Source organism: Medicago sativa, chromosome 4 (assembly GCF_051527215.1).
Source record: "Medicago sativa cultivar Bolivia chromosome 4, Bolivia_mono, whole genome shotgun sequence".
NCBI classification, from domain to species: domain Eukaryota; kingdom Viridiplantae; phylum Streptophyta; class Magnoliopsida; order Fabales; family Fabaceae; genus Medicago; species Medicago sativa.
Window position 1 is genome coordinate 81,904,668 of NC_140752.1, and position 19,634 is coordinate 81,924,301.

At 35.8% G+C, this 19,634-nt stretch overlaps 3 protein-coding genes across 3 annotated transcripts; all 3 read right to left on the reverse strand.

The window, feature by feature from the left end:
• Positions 1–3,677: 3,677 nt before the first annotated feature.
• On the reverse strand, positions 3,678–4,224 carry LOC146932651 (uncharacterized). Its single transcript, XM_085704370.1, has one exon. The coding sequence runs from the start codon at positions 4,128–4,130 to the stop codon at positions 3,750–3,752; it is 381 nt and encodes a 126-aa protein (XP_085560496.1). The 5' UTR covers positions 4,131–4,224; the 3' UTR covers positions 3,678–3,749.
• A 5,316-nt stretch (positions 4,225–9,540) lies between these two features.
• LOC146932652 (uncharacterized) lies at positions 9,541–10,740 on the reverse strand. Its single transcript, XM_085704371.1, has one exon. It carries the CDS (start codon positions 10,396–10,398, stop codon positions 9,814–9,816), a length of 585 nt encoding a protein of 194 aa, XP_085560497.1. The 5' UTR covers positions 10,399–10,740; the 3' UTR covers positions 9,541–9,813.
• Positions 10,741–13,574: 2,834 nt separating this feature from the next.
• Positions 13,575–14,304, reverse strand: LOC146932653 (uncharacterized). The gene has a single exon (XM_085704372.1). It carries the CDS (start codon positions 14,214–14,216, stop codon positions 13,659–13,661), a length of 558 nt encoding a protein of 185 aa, XP_085560498.1. The 5' UTR covers positions 14,217–14,304; the 3' UTR covers positions 13,575–13,658.
• Between the last annotated feature and the right edge of the window lie 5,330 nt (positions 14,305–19,634).

Consider the following 19,634-nt stretch of genomic DNA (forward strand, 5'->3'; position numbering starts at 1 on the left):
CACTGAATGTATTAGACCCGACATTACCGATGTCGTAAAACTCTTGTGCAAGTTTACTAGTAGACGGATGAGAAGCATTGCCATGCTATAGAAAGAGTCATGAGGTGCCTTAAGAAGATTATGACTCTAAGATTACTTCACTAGGAGTAACCTATTGTACTTAAATGGTACAAGATATAAAATAGAACATCTTTCAGATGAATATTTAGCGACTAGTGTTTGCATATTGAGCATCACTAGAGGAGTTGTTTGTTAAAACAAATGATATTGACTCAGTCCACTATGGAATGAATCTGAGATGAGAACACTAGAGAAAACTAGTGGAGAAGCAAGTTGACAAGATGCTTGCTAATTGAGATCCCTTAGAGGATAAAACCGTTTCCAGAAGTGTTAATTCATTGTGATAGTCTGCAGCTATTACAAAAAATTGAGAATCGTTAGAGACGATAATTAAGGCATGAACACATAAAGGATTAGAGAGCTAGCTACTCTCAAAAGGAACGGTTAAAGTAGATCATGTACGTACTGATAAAGAATTAGTTAATCCTTTGACGAAAGGAATTACTAGAAAGAAAGTCCTAAACACATCCAATAGATGGGACTAATGCCCAAAGGTCACAAGTGATGGTAACCCGACCTACATGACTGGAGATCCCAAGAAATAGGTTCAATGGGTAATAACAAGTCACAAGTGATAGAACATGCTATGATAAAAGTAAAAAAGCATGATTCTTGCAGCGATAGAAGGATGAGATAATAGAAACTCTTAATGTGATCTATACTCTATTTGGAGTGGAGTACATAGCTACAGGAGTACTCTTGATAGACTCACCTATATGAATGTGGAACTAAGGGCCGGTTCCTATGGGATTCGGGGCAGAATACCTAGAGCGTTCGTTAAAACCAGGATACACGTGCAAGGCCATAAAACATGGGCTTTTAGAATACACCTTATGAAAAGGTTTATGTGTGGGTTCTATGTCTGAGATAGAGTTCAATGTTGTAAGCAACTCTTGTTAATCAGAATTTTACCCGCTATGCAAAGGTTCAAGTTGTAGGTGACACCTTTGTTTACTAGCAAATCTTATGGAGACGTTTTTGACGTTACTTCTGAAACCATTTTTTAAATTCAAGTGGGGGAATGTTAGAACATGTGTGGAAATTGAGTAAAAAGACTAAACACAAATTCCCATGTTGGGTAGAACTAGTGTTGTGTGAATTGAAAAAAGTGGTAAGTCCCACATCGGATGGAACACACACATTAGTAGTGTTTATATAGTGGGGGTGTATCTCTAATTAATGGGGGTACATAAGCACTAGAGAAAAATATATATTGATATATATTTTATTATTTGGAAATGATAAATTAAATAATTAATTTAATCGTTATTAGAAAGTGCTTTCTTAGTCCCCAAGTTTTGCTAAAATATTTTTGAAACGCAATCTAGAATATTTTGGAACACAATCTGAAATATTTGGGTAGGCAATCTAATATATTTTAGTGCTTGATCTGAAATATACTTTGGTACATAATATAATATATTTTTGTACTAAATATAATATATTTTGGTACTCAATTGAGATATTTTTGTACTAGATCTAATATGTGAATTACTTAATGACAAAGTAATATATTACTTGTTCCCAAAGTTTCTCACTTATTAGTTGTGAATTTTTTCTATAAATAGAGAGCTCACACAGTACATTCCACACACCAAAGAGTTTCATTGAGTTGTCGGGAACTCTTTCTCTCTTCTCCCTTTTTTGACTTGTGTTGACGAGTCTTTCATCTCTTCTCCCTCCTTCGACTTGTTTGACAAGTCCTTCTCCTTTTTCTACTCATTTCTGTCCCTTCGGAATTAAGAGTGTTCTTAAGACCATAGTCCCTTTTCGGTTTAATGTCCCTTCGGAATTAAGAATGGTCTTAAGTTCATAGTCCCTTCGATAATATATGTCCCTTCGGAATAAAGAGTGCTTTTAAGATCATAGTCCCTATTTGGAATAAACAATGTCCCGTCGGAATCAAGAATGATCTTAACGGTATATAAAAATTATTCAATATTTTTATTTGAGGAGAAATGATGGTAACACCATATTTGAGTGGTCGTAGTGCCATATTGATACTTTGGAGAAATTAAGGTTAGAATGGTGGTAACACCATATTTGAGTGGTCTTAGCACCATAATAGAGTGGTAACAATACCATATTAAAGTAGTTTCAGTATTAAAGAGTGGTCTTAGTACCATATTTGAAGGTGTAATTCTCGAACGGTTTTCTACGGTGCAGTAGTTAACCGCACAGTTGTAGCTGGGCTTGTTTTATCCTGGAGGCGGCGTGGTTGATAGTCTACCTTGCACAATTTTGGGTAGTGCCACGAAACGTCTTAAAGAGAGCGACCTGGTCGTGACTCAACCTAGTAACAACTTCGGTAGATAATAGAATTTGGAAATTCAAATATTTGGAAATCCAAAAACAACATCATGTATACAATTCAAAGAAATAATAAATAGTAGTAGATTACAGAGAATAATAAATAGTAGTAGATTACAGAGAATAATTGAATGAATGAATTGTCGTCACACGGATCGAAACAGAGTGTTGAAATTTGGGGCATAACTCATCATCACAAAACCGGCATGTGAGGTGAGGAGTACTTTTTTTTTCACTATTTAACAAGCATGCACAACTTGCCAAGATGAATACAGTTTTTAAAATCCAAATACTTAATATGATTGCAGTTTTTCTTAATCTCCCTCTACCTCTAACTATAGGAATTTCTTTTATTTAATTTACCTTCCTTCATGGATGTTTCATGGATCCAATTCACATATACCCAAACATCTAACAAAAAGTACTCTACCATCTCCGTCCATTTGTAACCGTATGAATGAAAAAATAACAACATGAAGATAGACTGGTAAATTAGTGCAAGTTATGTCCTCTAGTGGTTTATAATTACTAAATAAGGAAATTGCCTCGTCTTTATAAACTCTCATCAAGAGTCTCATCTATCCGATGTGGGACTTGAGTTTCTCCCAATACACCCCCCTCACGTCCAGCACTCTTTGGGCTTAGTGCATGAATAGGTAAGTGGCCCTTGAATTTACCCCCCCTCACGTCCAGCACTCTTTGGGCTTGGTGCGTGAATAGGTAGGTGGCCCTTGAATTCGACAAGCTCTGATATCATGTTAGAAATGGTGGTTGGGCCTAACACAACCCCACAAAACCGGCTTGTGAGGTGAGGATTGCCCCCACTTATAAACAAATTGTCAGGCCAACTCCTAACCGATGTGGGACTCTTAATCTTAGAAATGGTGGTTGGGCCTAACACAACCCCACAAAATTGGCTTGTGAGGTGATGATTGCCCCCACTTATAAACAAATTGCCAGGCCAACTCCTAACCGATGTGGGACTCTTAACACACCCCCTCACGCTCAGGATTAGACATCTGAAGCGTGAACATAAATGACGGGTGACCCGATAACGGAAACCTGATAACAGGTGGCCCAGAATCGTGAAGAGACTCTGATACCATCTTAGAAATTTGGGGCCTAACTCATCATCACAAAACCGACTTGTGAGGTGAGGAGTGCCTCCTCTTTATAAACTCTCATCAAGAGTCTCATCTATCTGATGTGGGACTTGAATTTTTCCCAATACAGAGCAACAACAAAAATGAGGTAAAGCGTTCACGATCCATGTAAATCCGTGATTAAGAAAACAAAAACAAAAAAACTGCGAAAATTCTCTACATCATCAAAGCTGCAGCAAAAACAACAGCACCAGCAGATCCGACGATGGTGAATCTGTTCAAAGCGTCGTCGTTTACTGAAGATGAAGGTGCTTCAGAAGGAGGAGTGGAGATCGACGATGGAGTGACAGCAAGAGCAGCAGCGGGAGAGCCAGAAGAAGTAGGTGGAGGAGATGGTGGAGAGTTGACGGCTGATGGTGAAGGAGATGGAGAGGTCTTTACAGGTACAGGAGGAGATGCCGCTGGTGAGTTAGCGGAAGGGGAAATCGCAGGTGCTGCAACAGGGGATATGGTTGGAGATGGTGAAGGAGATTGAGCAAAGGTGGAACTAACCAATAGTGTAGCCACAAGCATCAACACAACTGTGTATGAAGCCATTGTAAAAATTTGATGAAGGAGAATGAAAAATTAGGGTTTATAAGAAGTTTTGAGCAATGTGTAGAAGAATTGAGAGAGTAGATTGTCTGTGACTGTTGTGGAAAAGGGATTAGGCATGGAAGGGTATTTAAAGAAGCTTAACCGCGTGAATACGCGTTTCTATGCTAAGTCTTATACGACGCGGTGATTTTTTTGACCTGGTAGTCTGTTACAATTGTTTTTTTAGGGGGATGTATTACAATTGTTGTATCTTTTTTTTCTTTTTGAGATTATATGAAATTGTTATAGTTCTATCATGAAATAATTCTTAGTTGGTAAGGACAATGCATAATATATATAAGGTCTGGGGTTCGAACCCTGAACACCACCAAAAAAATGAAATAATTCTTAATCATCGTCGTATGGAGCTGTAATATTGGTATATCATTATGTATCAAATCAGTATAGTACATAACAATATAAAGACATGAGAGCTAACTCGAGACGTGGTTATTTGAGGTAAAACATGAGCGGCCTTATTTGTTTGTCCTAAATAAACTCGATACGAGAGCTTTTCAAAAAAAAAAAAATTACAATAGTGCATACAAACCCACATAACAACCTCAAATTCTATGATATCTTTGTTGTCTCTCTCAAAGTAGTCAACAACTTTCTACAAAACAACCATGAAGTCAACATTCGCTCAACGTAGTTCATTGATCTACATAATAATAACATGATAATGTCCTAGTGCCTCCTCTACTTCCACTTTGCATACAAGCACGAACATCGTCACAATACACAAACCGATATCCACTCTATTATGGGAGACCGAGAAAGACGAGTCAACATTGCATTTAAACCTCCTAGATGTCAGATGTTTCCACCCTAGCAATGAAGATGATACAAGGTGTTGTTGCATCCCTTGCGCATGAATGGTTGACGTGAACATAACCAACAACTTTATTCCCTTGCTTCTAATTCTCCAACCTCCAGCGGTCGAGCACATGTACTGCTCGCTCTAAAATTTGGTTGCTCGACTCCACCACATGTTGCCAAAGCCTCATGGTTCGTTTTTTCTAAATGCTCCATAATATTGTAACAAGGAGCTCCACTTGATTTTCACTTGGACGCAGCAATGGAGTGAATAAGATTTCATCTGTTATTAAGCAAAATGATTAAAGCAATGATAAGAAGGGAGAATTCACTCATCAAGCAACGATAAGAAGGGCCTCATGAGTTCGTACAATAGTACAACCTAGCTGATGATATTGTATGCTATATCTTGTATCTTCAGCGATGCATCTTCTTCATGATGTAGCTTCTTAGATCTTCACTACTATTCCTCACACTGATGCATCTTTTTCATGATGTAGCTTCTTAGATCTTCATTACTATTCCTCACATTGTTCCATCAAACATCCAAAACAAACATTACTAGTTCAAAATGATTAAATAACATTAAAAATTAGTTAAAACCATAAATTTTAAATAGTCACTTATTGGATGCTTTAGACCATAGATTCACTCAATTCCCCATTCATTATGTTCATTATGGGGGATAAATGCAACATGATAACCTACAAAATTGCCGGTTATCAGTGTTATTATTTGTTTGAATTCACAACGATTTTCATACTAAACATTCCTAGTTTCTTTATAGGTCACCTTACTAGTAAGCCGAGCTTGATCACATCATTTAAAACTGGAAAAGAAATTTGAGTGTGAAAGTAATACTAGTAGGCATGGAAGAGAATATACATCACTAAAGAAATATATAACATGACTTTGCAGATGAATCTCATCATAAATTCACTTCTTGTTACGATCAATCAAAGGAAGAACTTTCTTACATCTACGTTTCAAAGTAGAAAAATTAAAAAACTGAGAATTCGTATGACCAAGATCAATCGATATGCTACAAGCTTGTAAACCTCCTCATAACGAGTAATATTGTTATACTTTTTTCAAAGATGGTCTCTAAGTAGGTAGAGTCTCTCATTTGAAGAACAAAGAACATGGAATTGTTGTTTTTCGATTTAAAAATTATACCGAACGAAATTACTGGATGAGTCACGACCAGGTCGCTTTCTTTAAGACGTTTCGCGGCACTACCCTAGTTTGTGCAAGGTAGACTATCAACCACGCCGTCTCCAGGATAAAACAGCCCAGATCGTTGTTACGAGTATATACTGCACAGTATATAGTCGCTCGAGAATTACACCTCAAAATATGGTTCAATCGTTTGATCGAAGCCACTCGATACGGTACGTAACCGCTCTATTCGAAACCGAAAGGGACAGAAAGGAGTAGAAGCAGAAGAATGATTCGTTAACACAAATCGAAGGGAGAAGAGAGAAACCGCACAGGAAGCATCGACTGTGAGATTTGGTGTGCAGAATGAGTGGGGCGAGCTCTCCTTTTATAGGCAGAGTTCGTAACAAAAAACCGGGTTACTTGGGGATTAAGTCTGCTTAATCCTTAAGCAAACGCGTTTTACGCGTGACTTGGGGATTAAGTCTGCTTAATCCTTAAGCAAACGCGTTTTGTTTCTTAATTGGAAATATCCGGAATTTTCTAGATATGCGTTTTGGATCGGGTCGGATTGTAACACATCAATTATCAATTTGTTACGCGTAACGCTCTCGTATAATGAAAAATTAATTAATTAATTTAACATTTTCAAGTGACAAAAAATATATATCAATATTTTTTTAACCCACGACCCAAGCCCGGCCGGTCGGACGGCGGCGTCGCGCAATATATATATTATATATTTTGTAAGCGTTCACCCGTTCACAAAAATGGGTACCCCAAGGGCACACCCTTGGAGGTCACCCCACCCTTATATAAACACTTACTAGTTGGGGTGACTCTCCAATGTGGGACATTTTTAAGTCACATACCCACACACTAGTTTCTCATAGTGTTTTCTTTCCAATTTTCTCACTAGAATTAACTAGTGTTCCAACAAAAAAGAGAAGCTATTTTCTTAATTTTTCCATAATGAAATTTACTTTATTTGATAACTTGGATTAAAATGTTAGGCGGAGATTGTGGTTGAAAGCAGCATCGGTGAAAGTGCATCAAAACATGTTGTTCATGGTGCATAACTAACAGTAGAACTCACACACAAGGGGTACTGCAATTTTATCATTACCATTAGCATTTGCCACTAATTTTGCTTAGTTGGCTTAACCAATTCTTCAAGTGATATGTTTTTAGTTTTTGGCTTCTTCTGGTCAATGAAACACACAGAGGTTGAAAAAGTCACTAACGACACCCAGGATTTAGAATCATTCATTGAGCTTTAACCAGTAATTGACAAGATTGTGAATAAAGAAGTGTCAAATAACTGATTCCAAAATAAAATTACCTTTGTTGTGTGTCATCGTTTGTTTGTATTACTATTGAAATATGATGCACATTTATAGATATTTGTAGAATACATGAGCAATTTATTGAATAACTAATTACTTGTTATAGAATGATGATCATGTCTAGATTTTTTTATAGCTTACTAGTTCGTAGAATAAACCTGTTCTACATTTTTCAAAATAGTTTTGTAGTTTGTGAAAGTTCTAGAATGTAGTATCTAGAATATACCTCCTATAAATAGACAAACTTATGTACAATTGTGTTCAAGCCGGAGATGCAATGACAATAATTTTGAGGGATTCACCACACTAAATTCCCCTCATACACTAAGCTGATTACTAATGTGTTGCATTTTATCTTATGTTACTAACCCTTCCACTACTAGTTCCTATTATATTTTTAGGGTTAATTAAGTTTTTAGTTCCTATAAATATTTACAGTTTTGTTTTTAGTCCCTACAAAATAAAATCACACTTTTTAGTCCCTATGACATTTTCCTTAAGCATCTTATGGAAATTTTTTACAGGGACTAAAAATGCTGATGGAAAAATTTTATAAGGACTAAAAATGCTGATGGAAAATTTTATAGGGACTAAAAACTGTGATTTTATTTTATAGGTACTAAAAACAAAATTCTGAATATTTACAGGGACCATTTACTTAATTAACCCTATATTTTACAACAGTGCTATCAGAGCCGGCATTCAGTCATTCACTATGTGTAGCAAAATATGTCCTTGTCACCAACTCTATTTTAAACCATCTTTTCAATAATATGACTCATACTATCCCACTAATCTAGAAAATGAGGTCTTTAACTCAAACACAAATGAGTACATGTACACACACGATCCGACTTTGTTTGACTTCAAACCCAAAACTAGAAAGAAGAGAGATGAGTTCAGGTAGCCTACCAGTCTAAATCTCATAAGTTAAAGGGATAATACTTTGGTGACATAATGTCACCGTGACATTAAACTGGGCCACACAACACTTTGTGTGGCCCAGATTTAATGTCACGGTGACATTATGTCACCAAAGTGCCACCCTAAGTTAAAGTTCAGCTAATGTCATAAAGACGAGGCATATGAGACTCCAATTCAGATAGAGCACACAAGCTCATGCGATAAATATGAAGGCATGTGGCCTCAAAAGCTCAACTTGAGTACAAGCTTAGGAAGACAAATGCAACTATTGGATCAAGAGTAAGTCCCTATAACAAATATTGTGACAAGAGATGTCACAAAACAGTATCATGGTGGAGGTGATACTTTTAAAAATCAGATATTATACCTAACATTATCAATGTAGGAGGAGATAGTTTCAAAAATTCATATTTGAGCAACTACATAGTACATACTAAGCTTAGAGTCACCAAAAACGCATCTTTTTTTTGGGTAGTGGCCGGGGTTTGAACCCTGGACCATTTTATGCATTGTCCCAACAACTGAGCTAAGATCACGAGGACACCAAAAACGCATCTAGGAAGTGTTGAAATATAATACACATTTTTAAATATTTATAATTGCGATTTATAGAATAACTATTACTTGTTATATAATGATGATGATCATATCTATAATTTTCTAAAATAGCTCAGTTGTTCATATAATAAATCTATTCTACATTTGTATTAGGAAATATCATGAAAGATCTAGATATTTAAAAGTTTTAGAATGTAATATCTAGAATATACTCCTAACATTTATAAATAGACAAACTTATGTACATTTGTATTTTGAGCTGCAATAACGATAATATTGAGGCTTCACCACACTGTATACCTCCTCATACATTAAGCTAATCACTAATGTCTTGCCTCTTGAGTCTTGTCCCATATTAATTGTTAAACTTATGTACACTTATGCACATTTCGTATACTATATTTCTAACAATTACGGTGCTTGTGTTGCGTATGCGTGTGCTGTTATGTATGAAATAAATTAACAAAAAAAAAAAATTATGTTCCTTTTGCCTAGTTTTCAATTCTGGTTCCCTTCAAATACATACACTATAATTTAAATACTAATTTATCCCTAATAAAAGAAAACCGAGGCAGATTTTTTTACGGCCATTGTGTGAGAATCAAACAATAGTATAACGAAGACCAGAAAATAACTGTAAGAAAACAAAAAGAGTTGAAAAGATTAAAATTGAGGTAAATAAAGAGTTGAATATCCATGTAAATCCATGATTAAAAAAGAACAAAATAAATAAAATAAAATAAAATAAAAACTCAGTGTAACTCTCTACATCATCAAAGCATAAATCCATGATTAAAAAAGAACAAAATAAATAAAATAAAATAAAAACTCAGTGTAACTCTCTACATCATCAAAGCAGCAATAGAAACCACAGCAGCAGCATATCCGGCAACGTTGAATCCATTCACAGCGGCACCGTTTGTGGGCGTTGATGGTGCTTTAGTTGGAGGAGTAGAGATCGACGATGGAGTAATAGCAGGAGTGGCAGCAGGAGAAGCGTGAGGAGGAGGAGATGGTGGAGAATTGATGGCGGAGGGTGAAGGAGAAGGACTGCTCATTACAGGTACGGGAGAAGATGCCACCGGTGAGTTAGCGCTGGTGGAGGGAGAAATCGCAGGTGATGGTGCTTGAGATGGAGGAGTTGAGATCGACGATGGAGTAACTGCAGGTGCTTCAACAGGAGAAGTAGGAGCGAAAGCGGGAGAACCAAAGGAAGCAGGAGGAGGAGATGTTGGAGAGTTAACGGCGAACGGTGAAGGAGATGGAGCGTTCCTCAAAGGAACGGGAGAAGATGCCGCCGGTGAGTTAGCGGAGGGAGAACCCGCAGGAGATGGAGTGGCAACGGGAGATGATGATAGAGATCGAGCATAGGTAGAACTCACCAATAGTGTAGCCACAAGCATCAACACAACCGTGTAGGAAGCCATAGTAAGTAAAAATTTGATGAAGTTTCTGAAGCAACATGAAAATAAGAATTGAGGGAGTAGATTAGGGTTTGAAACTGTGGTGAAAAAGGATCAGGCTGAAGGATATTTGTAGAAGCCTAACCGCGTAAAGATGCTTTTTCATAGGGTGATTTAGTTTTTTTTTGAGGGATCATAGGGTGAGTTGTTAATGACCCATGTTGATCTTTTTGTATTTTTTTTTAGGAAATCTTTTTGTATTATTATTTTTTTTTGTCAAGATTATCTTCTTTTTTTGATATTAGTATTTTAGATTAATACCAGATGTATTTATTTATTTAGAAAAACAATAATTTGCAATCCTCCTTAAAAAAAATTGTAATCCTCCTATTTAGAAAAAAAAAGAAATATCCGGTAAAGAAAATTTAACATAAATTTAGAGCCCGTTTGTTATAGTTTTTTAAGAAAAAATCACCTTTTTAAAACAAATAACCACTTTTACGAGTTTTGCATCTGTTTGTTACAGATTTTTAAAAAAATCAGAATCTAAAAATAATCTAAAAACAGCTTCAAATGAGAAGCTGTTAGGAGCAGCTTAAAATAAAATAGATTTTTTTTAGAGGAGAGAGAAAATATAATTTAAAAGATTGAACTAATTTTGTAACAAAAAATCCCTTTTATATAGTTGTATCCAAACAAACTAGATTATTTGTTTAAAAAAAGTGATTTTTATTACATTAAACAAACGCAAAATAGATTCTGATTTTTCATATAATCTCTAAAATATAATCTCTAAATTATTTTATATCAAAATCACTTTTATTTTTACGATGATTGTACGTTGGTGTTCTTCAAAAAAAAAAATCTATCTACATTTTCTATTTGTAGTTTTGTACTAGCCTAAATAGTCAATAAGAGCACATTAGTGTACGTTTTGACACCTTTTTTTTTTGTCAGCCGTTTTGACATGTTTATTGGCAACTAATTAAGGATAAAGTTGTAAAAATAATTAAATGAAAAGTAAAACGGAAAGAAAAAAAATATTAACCAATAGAAAAAATATTTTGTGTATAAACTCAAAATAAAGTTGTTTTATAGTGTCTAATATTATTCCTATTGTTTTGGATTGTTTCTCATATTCTTGTGGATTATTCTTATTTTAATATACTTTAACTGATTTTCAATTGATAATTTAAATAATATTATAAAAAAGATAAATTTTTTAAAGGGTAAAAATAGAAGAAAAAAATCTAGCTCAAAATGGTGTATGCCTATTATATAGTGTTTTTTTTTTGTTTGAAAGAGTCTTTTATATAGTGTTACACATAGATGTTTGTAGCTTTTTAATTGTAACAAACTATGTTATTTTTTACCAACAATATAACAAATATAATAATATAAATTCTTTTTTTTTGACAAAAAATATGATATAAATTCTTATCTTTTTCAGTAACACCAACAATATAAAATATTTATAAGCAAATTCATTTAAGAGTATAATTCTAATTATAACAAACTCGATATGTTTACTTGTCAAAAAAAAAACTCTATATGTTTATCTTTTACCTACAATATAACAAATATAATATAAATTCTTATATTTTTCAATAATACCAACAATATAGCCAATCTTATTAATCGTCAGTTTATTAGCCCATTTGTTACAATTTTTTAAGTAAAAAAAATACTTTTTTTAAAAAATAATAATAATCACTTGTATCCTTCCAAAAAAAACTAAAAACAACTTCAAAGTTGTTAAGTGTAGCTTATGAGAAAATATATTTTTTCCTTTAAAGAAAAGATTTTTTTTTACCAAGCAAAAAATGTAATATATTAACAAACAAAGTAGTCTTCATAGCACAAGGTGTACCAAAAAGATAGCATACCAAAAGAATCACTAGATAGAACTAAATTTACATCAAAAAATATTTTTTATATAGTTGTATCCAAACATACTAAAAAAATTTCTTTTTAAAAAGTGATTGTTTTTATTTGTAAATAAACCTAAAATAGATTCTGATTTTTTTGTAAAATTTTTAAAAATAATCCCTAAATTATTCAATGTCAAAATCATTGTTATTTTAAGTTGTAACATACATACCCTATACCAATTAATTGACATTGTGGTCTATTTGGTTGGCTGCAAGTCTGCAACGTGTTTTACCTCAATGTCGACTACTAAGATATTTGAGTTAATGGATATGCTCGAGTGCGGATACCATCAACTCCACATCTATATCCATTAAATATCAGGTAGTTGAAATATTTGATTATTTTATACATAAATATTCATTAAAGTATCCGTCTACCTTGTGCTCATGGCGGATTTTATGCGGATTTTTGTCATCCCTGCTTGAGAAGTGATATTTTGTTGTGTTGTGGCATAACCTCTTTAACATTGGAAGTCTCCAATGTATGTGAAGGAAGTGATAATGTGAGTGAAAAACATTATCACTTGTGTTGTGGCATTGCAACAGTGCTCGCAACAATAGACACGCCAATACTCGGTGCATTAGACATGCTACTTGTTGTATGAGAAGTATGTGAGTTGCTTGCTAAAAAAAGAAGTATGTGAGTTGCTAAATTTTCCACTTTTGTTGGTTTTCCAACAACCCAATACTTAAAATTTACAGAACCATATCCTATTAGGTTTAGGTTTGGTTGGTTTTCCAAGTCAATGGTATGGTAACATGAAGAAAACCAAACAAAACTAAAATTAATAATCATTGAAACAATGAAACAAATCTATTTTATATGTATATCATTGAAACAAATCACACTTATATAGAAGTACTGTTTTCATAACATGGCCGCAACTATTGAAACTAGAAATTAGGTACAACATATAGAAATAGGAAATAAACCATATGCTCAATCAATTACAATAATTAATTTTCATAAAAAAAGACTAAGGATGTTTGAGGGAGAGTGTACTAGCTCTGATGAAAGAAATTACCAAACAAAACTAAAATTAATTTTCTTTTTGTTTGTTCGATTTTCAATTCTGGTTTCCTTCAATTAATCTGATTTGTCCATCATAATCAGAAAAACATTGACAGAGTGTGAACGAAGGTGATGATGGCAATAATAATCGACAACGCAAATAATAATATAAAAAATAATTGCAAGCAAATAGCATAAATAGATTCATGCAAATTCATAAGAAAAAAACACAATAGCAAGAGTCAGGAATATGTTAATTTGTGATTACAAAACAAGTCAAAAAAAGAAATAACTCAGCGTCTACCCTAAAAAAATAAAAAATAAAAACTCAGCCTAAGTCTCTACATCATCAAAGCAGCAGCGAAAACCACAACAGCAGCAGAGCCGGCAACAGTGAATCTGTTCAAAGCGGCGCCGTTTGTGGATGTTGATGGTGATTCAGATGGAGGGGTAGAGATAGACGATGGAGTAATAGCAGTAGGAGGAGATGGTGGAGAGTTGATGTTGGACGGTGATGGAGAAGGACTGCTCTTCACAGGTACGGGAGCAGGTGCCACTGTTGAGTTAGCGGAGGAAGAAATCGCTGGCGATGGTGCTTGATATGGAGGAGTAGAGATCGATGATGGAGTCACAGCAGGAGCGGCAACGGGAGAAGCAGGAGCAGTAGCTGGAGAACCAGGAGCAGCAGCGGGAGGAGGAGATGCTGGTGAGTTGACGGCGAATGGTGAAGGAGATGGAGCACCAGGAAGAGGAGCAGATGCCACTGGTGAGTTAGCGGAGGGAGAAATTATAGGTGATGAAAACGGAGAAAACATGGGCGATGATGGTGGTGATCGAGCAACAGTGGAACCCAGCAGCAGTGCAACCAAAAGCATCAGCACAACGGTGTAGGAAGCCATAGTAGAAAGATAAAGAAAGAGAATGGGAATATTAGGGTTTGAAGCAGTGATGTTGTTGTGAAGAAAATATTAGGGCTGCAAAGGTTATTTATATGGATAATGCTAAGTATAGCGAAGGAAATTATGCCGAATGCTTCACGAATGCATTTTATTGGTTAATTAACACTAACTGCGGGGGTGTATTCCACAAATACCGGAATTAAACCACAAAAGCTGTTTTGCCTATTTCTTATTTTATTTTAATAATTACCTATTCTTTGTATTTTATGATGCCCACGTTCTAAAAAGTTGCCAGCTTTGCTTCGTGAAAATCCGCGAAAAACATATTCGCTATGTATAGCAACGCCCTATTTATATACGCTTATTAAACGCGTCTTCCTGTTTCTAGGCTAAGTCGTTATGACTTATGAGTCGGTTATCTTTTGTTTTTTTTTTTTTTTGAATAATACTATTTTTTTTTTACAATCTTTTTAAATTACTATTGTACTTATCTTTTTATTGGTAGATTGTTGGGTTATTGTTTTTTGTAAAATTTGTTTTGAAAAAAGGAACAATAAAACTTTGTTTCAAACAAAAAAACTATTTTTAATTTTAATGGAAAGGAGTAAGTTATGAGTAATAAAATTAGGCTCCTTAACAAAAATAATAAAATTAGGCATGACAATGAGGTGGGGTGGAGACGAGTTTTCCCATTCTCGACTTTCAATACTTACATGTTACCTTATCCATATCTAACGACGATGAGAAATTGAATTTCATCACCGTCTCCAACGGGTTTGGCCTCCATGCGGTAAATCATTTTTTTAATAAAAAAAATTAAGTTTTTTCCAACCCCAGGGGCAATGTTATAATGCATTATCCAGTATGAAGGTGAGAAAAACACAAGAAGGGGGGTTGAATTGTGTTTTTAAAAATTCTTCGTTTCTCTAAATAACTGAATACACTGATCAGAAGCTAAGTGAGACAGCTTCTGAAGTGATGATCAGAATCTAAATGCAGCGGAATAAAACAGAGAGAGAGAAGAAGAACGACACAAAGCAATTATACTGGTTCCTTCCACAATCCGGAAGTAGTCCAGTCCCCCTTGCACTTCCAAGGAGATTTCACTATGAGTAATATCTGATTACAAATGCTCAAGCACACAAGCAAGAGACTTCCAATGCTCAAGCACACAAGCAAGAGACTTCCTTTGCTCAAGAACACAATCAAGAGACTTCCTGCTCAAGCACAACTGCAAGAGACTTCCTAACTAAACAAAATTACACAGAAAATTGTTTAAGGTTGAACACTTGATACACAATCAGAGGTGCTCACAATACAAATCAGATACAGACTCAATGGACTTAAGAATTTCTAAGATATGACTTTGAGACACAGAAATTCTAAGTGAATGCAGAACAATTTCAGCAGAGGTTTGGTACTTGTGAAAATCTTGTGAGTCTTTCGTTCAGCGTTCTTGCATTACCAATTCTCTAGGTCTTCACTCCTTTATATAGAGGTGTGAAAGAGACGTTGTGAAATTGCCAGCACACCAAAGAGTCGTTGTTGAAGCTTGATCTTTCACCAATGATCTTTTGCCTGATTTGGTTGTTGTCCTATGAAGAACAAATTTGAAATCCATTCCTTATCCAAAGGAACATCTATGCAGGCGAGACCGTATTCTGGAGCTGTTTTCTTGTCTTGAAGTGCAGACACAAAACAGAGTAGTGGAGAACGTGGTTGTACAATTCGTACAAAGTACAATGTCAACGCTTTCGTCCAAATTGCAAACACACACCTTCAAACACCTTTGAAATGACCGTTGCAAGCTCCACTAATCCTTTGTTTGTGTTTTCGAATCCAATAGACAGCTTTTGCATTGATGATTCTTCAATTCTTGATTCTTTGCAAATCCAGTTGATATTCAGCTTCTGGTGAAATGGCTTCTGATGAGGCAGCTTCTGATGATGCAGCTTCTGATGATGCAGCTTCTGATGATGTGACTTCTGGACCTCTTGTCTTCAGGAGCACTATTCTTCAGGAGCGCTATTTCTTCAGGAGCAGCTTGACTTCAGGAGCGCTTTTTCTTCAGGAGCAAGTTGCCTTCAGGAGCGTCCAAGCTTCAAATTTTTGTTGTTTCCATAGCTCTTTATTTGCTCATTCAGAACCAATGATGATGTAACTTTATAATTATGGTCCTGTACACTTGAACAAATATTAGCTAATCCAATTTACAATTTTTAATACCTTGTTATCATCAAAACTCTTTAAGGTTTATTGTTAAACACATTTTGTTCCAACAATCTCCCCCTTTTTGATGATGACAAACAAAAGTATTTAAAATTGATCAATTGTTGTTAATCTAATTAACAAGTTGACTTTGGGGTTCTGAGGTTTGTAAGCTCAGAATCTGAGGTTTGTAAGCTCAAACTCCCCCTGAGTCTGATAGTCTTTAAGGTGAGGTTTGTAAGCTCCCCCTAAGTTCTATCCAGGTTAATTAAATTCATTTTGCGCGCAATAATTATTATCAGAGCTTAAAAGCAAAATTGAATCATTGAAAGAATTTACTTAGATAAGAAGAATGGTTCAATTATCTTTACTTGAAATTTTGATACTCCTTCGTTCATTCATAGCTTATACCAAAAAGGTAAAAAGATAGAAGTTTTTCAAAAAATTTCAAATGCCATTAATGGGGCTCAGAGCCTTTAAATACTTGTCACATATACTCCCCCTTTTGTCATTATCAAAAAAATAAAATAAATCTAAGCACAAAAGACAAAAAGATATGAGAAAAACTCAAACGTGAGAGAGTATACTAAGCAATGAACTAAATAAATCAGAGCAAAAATCATGTATATTCAATTGTCAGAAGCAGCTAAACAGTCAGAATCAGTAAGCATTCAGAAGCAAAGAGAATTAAAACAGAATGGTTTCAGAAGCAAGGACTAGGAATTCAAAACAAACAACAAACAAAAAGAAAAACACAAGGGTGTGCAACTAAGTGTTGGTTTGATGTTGTTTCTTCATCTCCTCCATTTCTTCAATCTTCTTCTGCAACAGTTCTTCAAGCTGTTGTTGCCTCTGGAGAAGAGCCTGTTCCCTTTCCTTAGCTTCTTGCTGCTGCTGTGCCATCTGTTTCTTCAGAAGCTTACACAACCTTGCTTCTCTGGTCAAGTAATCCGTTTCTAAGAAGAAAGGCTGGTTTGCCAGGAGCAGTGTAGAACTTCTTACTCTGAGACTCTGATTCAGATGCTCCATTAACTTCCTGACAGAAGCTTCCTTGCTTCTGATGCACTTAGCCCTTAAGCTTTCAATTAGCTCAGTTGCCCGGTTCTGAAGTGATGCCCAGGAGTCTTCATATGCACTTGTGAGATCAATTGTCCTTCGTTGATCCACAAGATTAAGCAATTGACTAAGGATTGTCTGAAGCTCAGAATTGATATATCCAGATTCCAGGATGTTTGTGGGTGGATGTTCAAGGATTTCAAGATCAGAATCACTGATTTCTAAGTCTTGAATAGGGTTAGGAACTGGAATGGTAAGGTGTGTTTGTGTGTTAGAAGATGAGGGCTGGTCAGAATCAATGTGTGTGGTGGAGGTTGAGGCTTGAACATTGACTAGAGAGATGTCAACATCCATGGGAGTTGGTTCAGGAGAGTGTTCAGGTAAAGGTTGAAATTCAGTTTCAGATGGTGGTTGTTGTGGTGAAGTTGATGTTTGAGTGTTGAGTTGGGGGTCAATGATGGCTATTGGTGATTGTGGGGGTGTTGTGGGTTTTTGTGGTTTAGGTGTTTGTTGATGAAGGTTTTCTGAAACAACATTTTCAGAAGCAGCTGCTTCTGGAGTTGTTTCAGAGGCTTTTTCTGAGGTGAACTCAACATTTTCAGGAGGAATCATGTTGAGAGGTTGAATGCAAAGGGGTTGAGGGTTAAGGCGAAAGATAGAATCAATGACTCTTTCTCTTTGCACAGCCAGTTCAGCTAACTTCTCATTAACTATGTGGCCAACTGGTTCATAAGAAGTTGACGAAGAGGGCTTATCGTTGGTTTTGGTTGATGTTGATTGGCTTTTTACTGGTTTTTGAAAAAGTTGAGCTAAGGGTACATCATCATCAGAATCATCAGAATCTGATAATGATGCGGATGCGGAATCTGAAGATATATTAATTACCTTTTCTGGTTCAGGATCAGAATCCTCTTTAGCAGATTCACTGGACACCTGCAACAGTTGCTTGGCTTCTGAAACTACAGACTCTCGTAGCTCAGCAGCAATTTCCAGAACCTTTTCAGCGGCTGCTTTCTTCTCTTGTAACTCTTTTAACTTCAAATCAGAAGCAGCTTGAGCTCTTAAGGTGATATGAGGAAAATCCTTGGTTCTCCTCAAGGCTGGCTTTCTCTTCCTTTTTGGTATAGCAGATTGATCAAGAGGAATGTCAACACCCATGATCATCCTGGAGTCCATGTCTTCAATGGCTTCTTCAATAGAAGGTGCTGATGAACTACCAATCTTGGGCTTGTCAGCAGCAACTTTTGCCTTTTTAGTAGTTTGTTCAACCTCTAGATATTGCTCTGCAGTCATCTTCCTTTTTGACTTTCTGCCTCTGGCTCGTGGCAGAGCACCACCATACATTTCCTCTGGAATATCTTCCAATCTGATTTTCTCATTGGTTGCCTCAAAATGTTCCTTGATATAGTACAATTGCACTTCAATGGGATCCTTCTTGCAGATGGGTGGAAAGTCCTTCATAAGATCAGACATAACAAGTGATTCACTTAAATCAGTTTGAAGTTTGGTGACTTCACTGATTAGCTTCATATTCAATAGAGTATGAGCATTAATGAATTTTCCAGTTTTTGTGTCAAGTAGCTGATCTGTGAAGCCTTGAGATTGACTGAGACTGTTCAAGATACCTCCTTGATAGAATATCTCTGAGAGGAGTCTTCCATAAGGAACCCAGGGTTTATCCAGTAGCTGACTCTGCTTCAAACACTCTACCAAGTACTTGAACACGTATTTGGGCACATTCACCTTTTCCTTCTTGATGAAGTGCTGGAGAAGGACCTTCTGAGCTAGATTTGGTTTCACACAGTCACCACTTGGAAACAGGGTCTCATTCTGAATCTTCAGAAGCATCTTGGTTTCCATGCTCAATTCAGCATATTTCTTCTCCTTCTCAGAATTGTAAATCACCAAGTTGGCTTGCTTTTTCCAAATGCGTTTTTCAGCAGCATCTGAAAGATCAATTCCAGAGTAGTATCCAGAGGCTGCAGCCTTGAGAACATACTCTATGTGCCATTGTGCAATTCTTATTGGAATACCACAGATGCTGGATCTGATTTCATCTTCAACAAATGGCGCAAGGCCCATTTCTTCTCTTGTTTTCCCTTCTAATTCAGGATACATTAGCACCATTTGACTTTCCTCAGATAAGGATGCCGC

Excerpts from the sequence above, each read along its gene's own strand:
- LOC146932652 (XM_085704371.1), bottom strand. The coding sequence starts at position 10,398 with ATGGCTTCCTACACGGTTGTGTTGATGCTTGTGGCTACACTATTGGTG.
- LOC146932653 (XM_085704372.1), bottom strand. The coding sequence starts at position 14,216 with ATGGCTTCCTACACCGTTGTGCTGATGCTTTTGGTTGCACTGCTGCTG.
- LOC146932651 (XM_085704370.1), bottom strand. The coding sequence starts at position 4,130 with ATGGCTTCATACACAGTTGTGTTGATGCTTGTGGCTACACTATTGGTT.